Here is a 14,987-nt window from a genome sequence, read left to right as displayed (position 1 = left end):
AAAATATCTTGGATTCCTTGAAATAAGTTCCAAAGTTCTAGGAGCAGAATAAGGCCATTCAGCCCATCGAGTCGAGTCTACTCCGCCATTCAATCATGGCTGATCTATCTTTCCCTCTCAACCCCATTGTCCTGCCTTGTCCCCATAACCCCTGACCCCCATACTAATCATGAATCTATCAATCTTCCCCTTAAAAATATCCATTGACTTGGCCTCCACAGCCTACTGTGTGGCAAAGAATTCCACAGATTGATCACTCTCTGGCTAAATCATTTATTTTGGACATTTGAAGTTACTCCTCAAAGTGAAGGGCTTGACCATGTTATGGGGCATGTAAGAGACATCTGACTGAAGAAATTCCTCCTCATCTCCTTTCTAGGATTTCTTGTCATGGTTCCTCTGATCTTTTCCCATCTCAGTCCCTGTTTCCAAATCTGGTGCATATTTTCTGGGACTAATTTGGGAACCACTAAACGAATTTTACATGGAGCCAATGAAAGAGACATTCCCTTCCACCTATATTCCTTCCTCTGGCTTCACATTTCACGACTCTTCGATCTTTATCTCACTCTTCTTGTCTTTTCATATCTGGCCTTTGTCCAACCATCAGGCAATATTACCTGTATCCTGTATCCACCTATCACTTGTCAGGCCTTGTCCGGTCCCCACCTCTTGCAGCTTTCTCCCCCTCTACTACAATGTCTGAAGAAGGGCCCCAATCCAAAACACCACCTACGCATGTTCTCCGCAGATGCTGCCTGACCTGTTTAGTCACTCCTGCATTTTGTGTCTTTTTAAAAAATTAGACAGGAGAATTGGCAAAACGTTCTCCTTGAAGAGAGATATTTTAAGGAGCGCCTTCTGTAAGAGGATGATCCTCCATTGAGGCCAAAAGCAACTGTCAGTAGAATGATGAATATAGTGGAAGGGCAGCACGGTGGCGCAGCGGTAGAGCCATTGCTTTACAGCGCCAGGGACACGGGTTCGATCCCGACTACGGGTGCTTGTCTGTACAGAGTTTGTACAGTCTCCCTGCGTGGGTTTTCCCCCGAAATATTTGGTGTCCTGCCACACTCCAAAGACGTACAGGTTTGAAGGTTAATTGGCTTGGTGTGAATGTAAAAATGTAAAATTGTCCCTAGTGTGTGTTAATGTGCGGGAATCGCTGGTCGGTGCGGACTCGGTGGGCCGAAGGGCCTGTTTCCACGCTGTATTTCTAAACAAACCTAAAACTAAGCTAGGCTTGAAGGTAGGGCATGAGAATGCTTGTGGGACTGGTAGAGGCTGTAGCAATTTGGGGGGATGAGATTAAGGAAGGATTTAAAAAATAGATTGGATGAAGCTTTTGAAATGGGAGGCAGAAAGTGCTGAGGCGTTGGGTTACCAAGTCTTGGAGCAAGTTAAGAAATTAGCACCCAAGTCTTGGTTAAGGACATCCTTGTGGAGTAACAGCAATGCTATCTAAGAGGCTTTTAAATATAATTTAAAGGGTTTTGGATAGGCAGTTGGATAAGCAAGGAATAGAGGGATCATGTACAGGCGGCAAAGATTAGGTTCAGCTGGCATCATGTTCAGCATGGACATTGTGGGCTGAAGGGCCTGTTCCTGTGGTGGTCTGTTCTATCTTCTTGAGTATTCCTCTGCCCCCAACTCTGATCAAAATCAGATTTCCCACTCTCTTATACCATTCATACGTCAATATAGGAGACAGACACAAAATGCTGGAGTAACTCAGCGGGACAGGCAGCATCTCTGGAGCGAAGGAATGGGTGAAGTTTCGGGTCGAGACCCTTCTTCAGACCAAACCCGACCCGAAATCACCCAATCCTTCTCTCCAGTGATGCTCCCTGTCCCGCTGAGTTACTCGAGCATTTTGCGTCTATCTACAGTAGATTAACAGTCGGGTTGGTACCCTTCTCCAGTCAATACAATTTGTCTGACATGTACCCCAGCAGCTCCTGGCAACACCACCACCTGCAGACTCCCCTCCAAGCTGAGCAATATGCTGACTTGGGGAACATATCACCGATCTTTCATAGTCCCAATTGTTAACATCTGAGTCCATGATGCTGTTCCAAGCCAACCTTCTCAGTGTATCTGTAGCTCACCATATCTGTCTGCAGGACAATAAACTCGAGACACATGGAACTGCAGATGCTGGAATCTTGAGTAAAACATCATTAGCACCTTGCCAGGCTTTGTCCCACCTCCACCTCTTGTCCAGCTTTCTTTCCCCCTTCTAGGGTCAATCTGAAGATGGATGGTGTCCGCTATTGCCGGCTGTCCGCTACAACCGAGTGAGGGGGGAAAGTTTAACTCAGGGCAGGGAGAGGGAAGAGATGCGACGTTGGGTTGAGGGGGTGTTAAACCGGGGGGGGGGGGGCCCAGCAAAGCCTCCGGCCCCACACACGGTGCTCCAGGGACGGGCACCTTCAAGCCGCTCGCTCTCTCCCCTCCCGCAACCAGATGCTCCTGCCGCGCGGCACCAGCTCAGCGGGCAACTGGCGGAGGTGGAGGGGAGGTGGTACGGGAGCCTCGGTCTGCTATAGATGAAACTTATATAGTGGTCCGTTATGGAGAGAGTTTACTGTACTAAAGTGAATTTGAGCAGTAGAAGGTTGCCTGACCTGATAAGTGATAATGTTTAAAAATGTTGTTTAATGTACTTAATGTTTAAGAAACAGTAAACGGCCTGTCCCACTTGGACGACCTAATCCACGAGTTTAGAAGACCCTAGACGACCCTAGTTGAAAAAAATGTCAAGGTCGTGTTGACTCGCAGAAGTAAAAACCTCCTACGACTATGTCTACGACCTCCTACGACCCCCCTCGACCTCAGTCTTCCACACCTAAGACCAACCACGACTAGCTAAGAGTGGAAAATGATCACATGATAAAATGACGTCATGTTCGCATTTTTTTTCTCGGGCCAGTTACGGGCCTACGACTACCATCACGACTATGACCGACCTACGAGTAAAAAGTATCGTTTTTTTTCCATGCCAACCTTTTTTTTTTACTCGTGGACATTATCAGGCTGGAAAAAAACGCCGCAACATACTTGAGGCCCCTCACGAGCATGAGGAAGAGTTACGAAGACCTCCTGCGACCTCGTGGCGTCTAATGGTGCGAGTACGAGTCAAGAGCAAACTCGGCAGAGGTCGCCAATTAGGTCGTGAAAGTGGGGTTTTAGACAGGTACATAGAGAGGACAGGTTTGAAAGGATATGGACCAAACGCGGGCGGGTGGGACTAGTGTAGCTGAGACATGTTGGCCGGTATGGGCAAGTTGGGCCGAATGGCCTGTTTCCACGCTGCATCACTCTTTATTACTTTATGACTCTACTTTGTTCTTCCTTTCAGAAACTGCTGGAGTTGAACAACCTCCATTCCCTCATGGCTGTGGTCTCTGGCCTGCAAAGTGCGCCTATCTTCAGGCTTTCCAAGACCTGGGCTGTAAGTTTGTGTTTGCTCTGATTTACTGTCTTAGGTCCTCGTGAGATTGGAAGTATTTTCACATTTCACCTCCTCAAAAGAAATAAAAAAATACTGAGTTCATCATGCTAATGGTTTGGAACAGGGGATCTCAAACGTGTGTGGAACCTGCCTGCCCCACCATATATAAATAACACACTATAATCCAAGGCTTACAGTCTAACCCATGCACATAATTTCTCCACAGATGGTTGTGGAGGCCAAGTCAAGGGATATTTTTAAGGCAGAGATAGATAGATTCTTGATTAGTCCCAGTGTCGGGTTATGGGAAGAAGGCAGGAGAATAGGGATAGGAGAGAGAGATAGATCAGCCGTGATTGAATGATGGCGTAGACTTGATAGGCCGAATGGCCTAATTCTGCTCCTATCATTTATGACCTTATGACTGCTGATCCACATGTTTGACCTGTTCACTGGGCTCCAATGACTGTCAGTCTGCGGTCAGCGACAAAGTGGGAAGATTCCAAGCTCTGCCTGAGATTGTAAAATCGAAATCACTCGGAAACAGAATCATAGCAATGATCTCAATATAAAGAGGGTATGTGTTGTCGCTTGGAACACAACAGCAACATAGAACTGAAATGTATTAAAAAGGAACTGCAGATGCTGGTTTATACCAAAGGTAGATACAAAATGCTGGAGTAACGTGGTCTGCTGTGTCACTCCAGCATTTTGTATCTATCTTCAGCATTATGGTACTGTTGGATGAATGTGCGCAGCGGTAGAGTTGCTGCCTTACAGCGCCAGGGACCCGGGTTCGATACTGCCTACGGGTGCTGTCTGTATGGAGTTTGTACGCTCTCCCCGTGACCGCGTGGATTTTCTTCGGGTGCTCCGGTTTCCTCCCACACTTCAAAGATGTACAGGTTTGTAGGTTTAGGGTTAGGACTTTATTTCTTGGAGCACGGGAGGCTGAGGGGTGATCTTATTGAAATGTCTGAAATCATGTGGGGAATAGATTGTGTGAAAGTCCAGATTAATTTACGCAGAGTAACGGAGTCAAAAAGCAGAGTAAGGGAGTAAGAACTGTCTGAAAAAAAGCTCTGAGATTAGCTAAGGACAAACTGCACCCCCTCCATACACACCTGGATCTCCTGCCATCAGGCAAGAGATACCGTAGCATCAAAGCCCGGACTACAAGACTGCTAAACAGTTTCCTGCCACAGGCTGTGAGGCTGCTAAACAGTCACTCTGTACTCATAGTCACCTGATTCTGCGGCTTTGCACGGACATTTTAATAACTCTGGCACTGGCCACTCAAATCAGCTCCCCCGGACATTTTAATGATTGGTTTTACTGTATTTTAATGTTGCTGTTTTACCTGCTTTTAACTATTTACACTGTTTCATCAGGGACTGGATTGTTTTTATTGTTATTATGAGTGAAATGTTTTAAGTTTCATGTGCGATGCTCCGGTATTCCCTGGGAAACGTCTTTTCATTTTGCACTGTACAGCTGTTGCTTTGCAAGATGACAATAAAGGTTGATTGATTGAAAAACCAGAGGACTCAGGTTGAAGGTGAAGGGGACAGATTTAATAGGAACCAGAGGACCAACATTTTCACACGGAGAGTGGTGGGTTTATGGAACGAGCTGCCGGAGGAGGCAGTTGAGGCAGGGATTATAACTCCATTGAAAAGCCATTTGGACAGGTAAACAGATAGGAAAGATTTAGAGGGATATGGGCCAAATGCAGGCAGGTGGGATCAGTGTAAATGGGGCATCTTGGTAGGTATGGGATAAGTGAGTTGAAGGGCTTGGTCTCCCTGCCCTGGGTAACAGAATCATAGTAATGGTCTCGATGTGAAGATGGTGTGTATTGTCACATGGAGCACAACAGCAACATAGACATTTTGGGTTAGTTTGGTTTATTGTCACGTGTACCGAGGTACAGTGAGAAGCTTTTTAGCTGCATGCTATCCGGTCAGTGGAAAGATTACAATTAAACTGTCCCTAGTGTACAGATATAGGATAAAAGGAATAACGTTTAGTGCAAGACAAAGTCCAGTAAAGTCCAATTAAATATATCCTGAGTGTCTCCGATGAGGTAGAGGGTAGGTCACGGTCACACTCTAGTTGGCAAGAGGACGGTTCAATTGCCTGGTAACAGCTGGAAAGAAACTGTCCCTGAATCTGGAGTTATGTGTTTTAAAACTTCCGTACCTCGTGCCTGATGGGAGAGGGGAGGAAGGGTGAGTGAGACTGGTCCTTGATTATGCTGCTGGCCTTGCCGAGGCAGCGTGAGGTGTAAATGGAGTCAATGGAAGGGAGGTTGATTTGAGTGATGGTCTGGGCTGCGTCCACAATTCTCTGCAATTTCTCGTGGTCTTGGATGGAACCGTTCCCAAACTGTTAGATGATTGCATTGATTTTCCTTTTAATAACCCTTGTGCAGTGGATGGATTGCGTGGAGTTGCAACGGTGAACCTATAGAACGGTGAACCCTTCCTTTTTTCCCTGAAGCTCCTGGTTAAAACAGGATCTTCTTGTTGGAGTAGACAACCCCAATATGGCAGTGTTGACCGTAGACAAAAGTGCTGGAGAAACTCAGCGGGTGCAGCAGCATCTATGGAGCGAAGGAAATGGGCAACATTTCGGGCCGAAACCCTTCTTCAGACTCAGACTCAGACTTCAGACTTCAGGCAGTGTTGACGACTGGAGTTCTGTCCAAAGGGGCGGTGAAGTGGGATTGTGTCTGGAATTGGGATTGTGGACTGGAGGGAGGGAGGGAGGGAGGGAGGGAGGGAGAGGGGCTGGAGCTCCGAGCCAACGGAAAGAGTAAGGATGGGGAAAGACTTGAATTTTGAAAGGGGATGTGGCGCATTTATACGGCCAAATCCTGGCATCCGAGCCCAACTATGTATTTTTGCAGAGACTTTGAAACCTTCCCTTTCTCTCCAAAGTTCAGCCAACAATGATTGTTCAATGCGTTCCTCATTTGGGTTCATACAGGTAGTTCTTCTGTTTTCGCTTCTTTAAACCGAAAATTGTATTGCTAAGAAATCTATCATTTTTGAAAATCGCAATATAAAAACAATTGTCTCATGGGTGGAAAGCAAGTTAGGAGCTGGAAAGTTTCAGACTTGCAGTTACTGTTATTTCTCCCACATGATTTTCAGAAACAAAGGTCTTTTTAATACCTATGTTTATTTTCATTACAACAAGCTAAAAATACTAAAGGCTCTATGTTATATTATTTAATAGTATCATTGTACAATATCAATAGACATGATTTCGTGTCAATTTAAATAACCTCCTGTCGTGAAGCTGGCAGTTGTGTTGTTAAGAAACACTGGCTACATGGAAACAGTTTTTTTTCCCCCAAAGACTGTTTATTTTACCCAAGGCAGCTTTTTTTTTTAGGCTTGTGAATCTCCAAAGACTTTTAAGTGGTTCCCTCATTCCCGATCTAAATTGTGTCAAAACCGACTCAGCCTGTGTAACACTAAAAGTCTTCCTTAATTCTTTAGTTATTTGTCATGTGTACCAAGGTACAGTGAAAAGCTTTTGTTGCATTCAAACCAGTCAGCGGAAAGACAACGCATGATTGCAATCGAGCCATCCACAGTGTACAGATACACGATAAAGGAGTAATGGGAATAGCGTTTAGTGCAAGATAAAGCAAGTAAAGTCCAATCAGATAAATCAATGGCCTTCAATGAGGTAGATAGCAGATAGTAGTTCAGCACTGCTGCCTAGTTGTGGTAGGATGGTTCAGTTGCCTGATAATAGCTGGGAAGAAACTGTCCCTGAAATATGGAGGTGTGCATTTTCATACTTCTGTAGCTCTTGCTTGATGGGAGAGGGGAGAAGAGGGATTGCACAAGGAGCGACTCGTCCTTGATTATGCTGCTGGCCTTGCTGAGGCAGCGTGAGTTATAAATTCTTCACTTGCGTTGCATTCAATTAGAGTTATGGAAATATGTGTTATAAGGTGGCGCAGTGGTAGAGTTACTGCCTTGCAGCGCCTGAGACCCGGGTTCCATCCTGACCACGGTGCTGTCTGTACGGATTTTGTACGATCTCCCTGTGACTGCGTGGGTTTTCAGTTTCCTCCCACACTCCAAAGACGTACAAGTTTGTAGGTTAATTGGCTTGGTATCAATGTGAATTGTCCTTAGTGTGTGTAGGATAGTGTTAGTATGAGAGGATCGCTGATCAGCATGGGCTCGGTGGGCCGAAGGGCCTGTTTCCGTACTCTCAAACTAAAACTAAGAGAACTGGTCATTGTGCCATTTATTTTGGCCATTTGAGGTTTCTCGTCAAAGTGATGGTCTTGATCACTCTATGAGGCAGATAAGAGTCCATCTTGCTCGTGGGTATGGAGTTGCATGTAGGCCAATCTGGGTATAGCTTGCAGTTTTCTTTCTCTGAACAACAAGGGTGACCAGATAGATTTTATAACTAAGAAAGACACAAAGTGCTAGAGTAAAACAGCGGGTCAGGCAGCATCTCTGGAGAACATGGACAGGTGACGCTTTGCTTAAGAAGCAGCCTAAACTAGGGTCCCCACCCGAAACTTTTGGGAGAACTGGGGTTGGGGACTGGACTTTTGTGCCTTCCCCCACAGTGGTAACCACTGTGGGGGGTTGATTTTTCTGTGTGTAAGGTACTTTGTTAGTCTGTGTGCAAGATGGCTGTCGGAAGAGAGAGTGGACACTGGCGCGCTTTAGCTGCCGCTGCTCTCTCTTCACAATGTGTTTTTTTGATTTTTTGATTTTGTGTCTTTGGAGCGATTTCTATCTTTAATTTGTGTATTGATGATGTCCTCATTATTTATTTTTCTCCGACTATATGTTTTTTTTTCTCTTCTGTTTAATCTTTGTAATGGTGACCTTGAGATTGGAAAGGCGCCTGAAAATAAAATTTATTATTATTATTATTATCTGTGAGCAAATATATCGAGGTAAAAAAAAAAGCTTTATTAAATTCTAGGACAATCAAAGGAGGTGAAGAAAGACATGAAAGTGAAGGCTGGAGATCAGCCATCACTTTATTGGCTGGGTGCAGGGGAACATACTTGCATTTCTATTGTGGCTTTCCTGATCTCGAGCATTTGCCAGAGCATTTCTGAATGTAGGGAAGTTTGACGGCCAGATTGCACACAGCAATCTCCCACAAACACAAAGGTGAAAAGCTTAAGGGCCTGTCCCACTTGGCGATTTTTTCGGCGACTGCCGGCATCATCGGCTGACGTATCAGGTCACCGAAAGATTTGCGGCGTGATGCGGCCGTGACGCGGCGTGGTGACGTATGACGCAACATTTTTTTGTCGTCGCTGGATTTTGAAATGTTCAAAATCTTTTGGCGACACTGATATGATGCCGGCAGTCGCCAAAAAAATCGCCAAGGCCCTTTAGTCTTAGGTTTATTATTGTACAAAGGTACACTGAAAAGCTTTGTTTTGCATGCTGTCCACTCAAATCAGTTAATACTGGTTCTAGGCTTTATGACTCTACAACTTACCCTGGGCCTAGGTTTAGGCTTATTATTGTCACGTGTATAAGCCACAGTATAAGGCTTTGTTCTGCTTGCAATTCAATCAAATCAGATAATACTATACATAAATGCAGAGTGCAGAGTATAGTTCTCATCATCATGGCACATCAGTTCCATAGACAAAGTCCAATGTCCGCAATGGGTTAGAGGTTCATGAGTTTACGTTCATAAGTGATAGGAGCAGAATTATGCCATTCGCCCCATCATGTCTACTCCACCATTCAATCACGGCTGATCTATCTCTCCCTCCTAACCCCTCCTAAGATCAAGAATCTGCCAATCTAAAACTATCCATTGACGTCTGTGGGAAAGAATTCCACAGATTCACCAGCCTCTGACTAAAGAAATTCCTCCTCATCTCCTTCCTAAAAGAACGTCCTTTAATTCAGAGGATGGAGTGAATCGGACAGTGCCCTGGCTTATGGAAGGACCGTTCTGAAGCCTGATAACAGAGGGGAAGAAGCTGTTCCTGAGTCTGGTGGTGCGCGCTTTCAAGCTTCTGTACCTTCTGCCGGACGGGAGCGGGAGAAGAAGGAATGACAGGGGTGGGACAAGTCTTTGATCATGCAGGTGAATTGGCTTCTGTAAATAGCCCTTGGTGTGTAGGCAGTGGATGTGAAAGGGGAGGGAGATGGAGTTGTTACTGGTTATCTATAGTTGGAGAATTAATTGTTCACACTGGTAGGCAAAGATCCTATAGCATAGAAACATAGAAACATAGAAAACAGGTGCAGGAGGTAGGCCATTCGGCCCTTCGAGTGGTCCATAGCGGAGCAAGATGGACCACTCCTGCAAAATGCAATGGGCTGACGTGCAGTACGCAACGGAACGGAACATGGGTCTTTTTTTCATCCATTTCCGCAACTGGACCCGACCCGACTCGCAGTGTAATCAACGTTGTGGGGGAACAGTTTGTGTTAATAAATTAAAATTCTGAAAATGAGGAGAAGATTTTTTCCAAATAACTTTTATTTTTACGAGGATGTTTCCGTAACCGGCTTCCTTCTCCGCACTAGTATCTTTGCTCCGCTACGGGATCTTTGATGCGGAGACGAAAGCCGGTTAAGGAAATGGAGCCGTAAATTACCCATGAATCTGCCCATGACCGTACTATGTCTTTTTCGTCGAGTGGACTAACTTGCTCGCTGTAGGATCTTTGCCGTTGGGTTGATAGTCGCTGTAAATCCCTAGTTCTAAACACCATCAGCCAGAGGAAACATCAACCTTGCATATACCATGTTGTACCCCATAAGTAGTGTGTGAATCATCCACGTTAAATGTGTAGTTACAAATTGAATGGGAACATCTTGAATCAATGCGACAGCAGAGGGGTCTGGAGAATTAAACCAAGCCCCACATTCTGCTCAATGTTTGTTTGATATCGTGTGAGTGTGTTATCAACAGGATTGTTTCTGGCAGTTTTAAACTGATCCATGTTACTAATTCCGTATCACGGCCCGAAATCCGGGCACGTAATCACCAACAAAATGATCAGCCGTGACAGTAATGATCTTGTCAACCTGACAACAATTTCAGGCCTCCACACCTATGTAGTTATCATGTTCAAGAAGGAACTGCAGATGCTGGAAAATCGAAGGTGGACAAAAATGCTGGAGAAACTCAGCGGGTGCGGCAGCATCTATGGAGCGAAGGAAATAGGCAACGTTTCCACGTGCAAAGCCAGAGTTTGCTCTGCCCGCTTCCCTTCATCCTGTATCTGAACACTGGAGACGGCTTGATTGTAATCATGTACAGTCTTCCCGCTGACTGGATAGCACTCAACAGCTTTTCACTTGTAGCTCAGTACATGTGACAATAAACTAAATGATCCGTCTTATAACCTCTGATGAGTTATCTTATTGAAACATATAAACATATGTAATGAGTTGCCAGTGGCGATAGCTGAGGCAGGTAGAAGGAGAGAAGGAATGGTGACGTTTCGGGTCGAGACCCTTCTTCCGATAGATTCATCACACTCGTACAATAAATTAAGTCTGAATAAACTAACAAGTCTGAAGAAGAGTCTCAACCCGAAACGTCACCTATTCCTTTTTTCCAGAGGTGCTGCCTGACCCGCTGAGTTACTCCATCATTTTGAGTTTATCTGGGGGGCAAACCAGCATCTGCATTACCATGATGCCCAATCTTCGCTAGTCCCTACTGCCCACGTTTGGCCCATATCCCTCTTCACCTTTCCTATCCATCTACCTGTCCAAGGAGATGGATAGGTTTTAAACACCGTTATATAGACGCAAAATGCTGGAGCAACTCAGCGGGACAGGCAGCATCACTGGAGAGGAGGAATGGGTGACGTATTGGGATTAGAACCTTCTTCAAATATTGTTATCGTGCCTGCCTCAGCCGCCTCTTCTGGCAGCTCATTCCATACGTTTCAATAAGAGAACTCATCGGAGTTTACAAGCTTGATAGTTTTGTTTCTGTCACGTGTGCTGAGGTACAAGTGAAAATTACAATCCAGCCCTCATCGATACAGGATGAAGGGAATAATGTTTAGCGCAAGGTAAAGTCTGATTACCTTGGATAGTCTGAGGGTCCCCAATGAGATGGATGGTAGGTCAGGACCACTTCTAGCTGGTGATAGGATGGTTCAGTTGCTTGATAACAGCTGGGTAGAAACTGTCCCTGAATCTGGAGGTGTGCGTTTTCACACTTCTGTGCCTCTTGCCTGCTGGGAGAGGGAAGAAGAGGGAGTGGCCACGGTGAGACTGGTCCTTGATTATGCTGCTGGCCTTGCCGAGGCAGCGTGAGGTGAAAAGCATAAAATGGCAGAGCCCCGAGCTATTTGTATGACAATCCCTCCTTAGCAAACCTTCTCTGAAGCTCCTTCAATGAAATTATATTTTTCCTTAAGTACCATGAAAAATTATGAAAAACTGTTTGCAGTCCCCTAACGATGCTGCCCAAATTACCCACTGCATCCTCAAAGCTACGGAGAAAACCCTCCTTGTTTCTGGTGCAAGTGTGGTTTTACCCACATGACATGCCAACCAAGTTCAATGTTTCTATGAAGCTTGCAGCTTAATGCCCAGTTGTGTGTCGTAGTTTTTGCCATGAGTCACACTGCTTGGGTTTTGTTCATGAAATATAGGAGCAGAATTAGGCCATTCGGCCCATCGTCTACTCTGCCATTCAATCATGGCTGATCTATCTCTCCCTCTCAACCCCATCCTCCTGCCTTCTCCCCATAAATCCTGACACTCATATTAATCAAGAATCTCTGTATGTCTTTGGAGTGTCGGAGGAAGTGGGAGGATCACCCGGAGAAAACCCACAGAGGGAGAATGTGCAAACTCCGTACAGACAGAACCCATAGTCAGGATCGAACCCGGGTCACTGGCGCTGTAAGGCAGCAACTCTACTACCGTGCCACCCCTGCCGCTAAAGTTCATCAAGATTACTCATCGGAGTTGACACGTCAGAGTACCGAGCTGTTTGTGTTACAATCCCTCCTCGTAAACCATCTCTGGAACTCCTCCAATGAAATGATATTTTTCCGTAAGTAGGGGGTCCAAAATTATTCCCAGTCCGGCACTAACCTTGCCCAGACGAGCATACAACTGAGTTGTGTGTTTCGACTTCCAAGTCTGTGTGGGGTCATCGTACTTGTTCCAATAAATATGTAGTGTAGAGATGCTGTCTGCAGTTGGCCTTTTGATGTAATTTGTGTGAACTAATGAACGTGTATAAAGCCTCCTCACTTAACGGCTCTCCGCCTGACGATCATTGGCCAAGATTTACTTGAAAGTGAGGGATAGGCAGTTGCATTCCTTCTCCATCTGGCTGGTCAGATCGTGTCAAGCCATGGTGGATTGGGTGGAACGAGGTTTGGCGTCGCGATCAGTTGAGCTTCCAAAGTTGAGAGCAGTTTTCCAGTCCATTTGTTTTGATCCAATTCCCAAATGGCCTTTCCGATTCCTCCTCAAGGCAATCAATCCACCCGATATGCTGTTTCCATAATTCTCTCTCAAACTGGTAGTGTTTGTTGCCCGTCCAAACATAGCCCCCAGGAAGGTTGTGGTGAGTCAGGTTCATGGACCGCTGCTGTCCTTCTGCTGAACCGTCTCATTCAGCGGCTGTTGGAGAGGATTTAGACCCAGAGACAGCGAAGGAGCGTCAGTGATACCTCCACATCCAGGAGTGGAAGATGACCTGTTCCCACGTGCCTCCTGCCCATGGTCTTCCACGCGGTAATGGCTGCTGATGGAGCCTTGGATGGCGTTTGGTGGCTTGGGTGTTTTAGAGATGTAGTCGGCCCAGACAAGTGGAGAGCCCCACCCTGAGGTGATCTACCAATGGTGGAAAGACGTCCGGGTGTCTGTAGGTGAGTCAGTCGCCACAGTGTAACCACAGTATACCCAGCCCCTGCTCTGTAGTAATGTGACTTGTCCTGTTGGGTTTCCGGTCATTGGTAACTCTCCTAATGTTGATAGTGAGGAATTTGTCAGCGGTTATGTTGTTGATTGGCACAAAGTAATTGGACTCCATCTTGAGTTTGGGTTGAGTTTATTGTCACGTGTACAGTGAAAGCTTTTGTTGCGTGCTAACCAGTCAGAGGAAAGACAATACATGATTACAATCGAGCCGTCCACAGTGAACAGATACATTATAAAGGGGATAATGTTTAGTTCAAGTCATGACATTAAGGTATAGAAGCAAGTACATATCATAAGATATATCGGGTGGCCCGATGGCACAGCGGTAGAGTTGCTGCCTTATTGTGCCAGGGACCCGGGTTCGCTCCTGACTACAGGTGCTGTCTGGACTGAGTTTATACGTTCTCCCTGTGACCGTGTGGGTTTTCCCCAGGTGCTCCAGTTTCTAGTTTCCAGTTTCTTCCCACACTCCAAAGACGTACAGGTTTGTAGGTTGATTGGCTTCAGTAAGTTGTAAAAATTGTCCTTATAGCCCTATCCCATGGTACGAGTTCATTCCAAGAGCTCTCCCGAGTGTAAGAAAAATCAAACTCGTGGTAAGCACGGAGAATGAACGTAGCGGGTACGTCGGAGCTCGGGGACGTCTCTTAGCGCTAACGGCAGGTACTCAGGAAGACTCGCTAACGGCAGGTAAGCACGGGAAGAATCGTGAAGATTTTTCAACATGATGAAAAATGTCCACGAGAGCCCCGAGTACCGACGAGTAACCATTACCGTAAATCTCCGAGTTCGAATCAGGGCAAACTTAGGGGAACTCTTGGAATGAACTCGTATCGTGGGACAGGGCTTTTAGTGTGTAGGATAGTGTTAGTGTACGGAGTGATAGCTGGTCGGTGTGGACTCAGTGGGCAGAAAGGCCTGTTTTTGCGCTGGATTCCTAAAGTCTAAACTAAACCATATATATGTCCACATGTCTTTGAAGAGTTTTAATTGTATCTACATTTATTGCTTCCTCTGGCAGCTCTTTCGAGATATTGGCTATCTTATGAATGAAAAGATCATCCCTGAAGTCCATGATAAACTTTCCCCATCTCAATTTAAGCTTTTCCCTCTAGTTTTTGAATCCTCTATCCTGGTTACTCTGGGAAAAGATTGTGCACACTTTATACATGCCCCCCATGATCTTGTACACCTATCATTGGAAGCTCCGTCATAGACTGTGTTCAAAGCAGTGATTGAACTTTTGGTTGTTAATGAAAATAAGGGATTTGGGGATTAGTTAGGAAATTAGGATTGAGGGTGGGATATCAGCCATGATTCAGCTGAATGACTCGATGGGCAAAATGGCCTTTTTTTCCTGCTCATTTGCTTTTAAGTCGTGGCTATCTACTTGTCAGAGAGGGTTTTACTTTAGAATGTAGATATACATACAATATGGAAACAGACCCTTCGGCCCACCGAGACCATGCAGACCATCGGTAGCCCGTTCACTCGCATTCTGTGCTATCCCACTTTCTCATCCACACCCTACACATTAGTGGCAATTTACAGAGGCCAATTAACCCAGCCACGTGGCCTGATAGGTACACTTGGTGAATTGG

General features: G+C 45.6%; 1 protein-coding gene across 3 annotated transcripts in view; it reads left to right on the top strand.

Moving 5' to 3' along the window:
* Positions 1–14,987, top strand: part of ralgps1 (Ral GEF with PH domain and SH3 binding motif 1) — a 679,800-nt gene that overhangs the window by 223,173 nt on the left and 441,640 nt on the right. For all 3 annotated transcript variants that reach the window (XM_055659791.1, XM_055659790.1, XM_055659792.1), the window contains one exon: positions 3,362–3,454. In XM_055659791.1, coding sequence (XP_055515766.1) covers positions 3,362–3,454 — 93 coding nt within the window. The remainder of the gene's footprint in view (positions 1–3,361; positions 3,455–14,987) is intronic.

This window comes from Leucoraja erinacea, chromosome 31, assembly GCF_028641065.1.
Source record: "Leucoraja erinacea ecotype New England chromosome 31, Leri_hhj_1, whole genome shotgun sequence".
Lineage (NCBI taxonomy): Eukaryota > Metazoa > Chordata > Chondrichthyes > Rajiformes > Rajidae > Leucoraja > Leucoraja erinaceus.
Note: the sequence above shows the minus strand (reverse complement) of the source record. Positions and strands in the feature narration are given on the sequence as shown.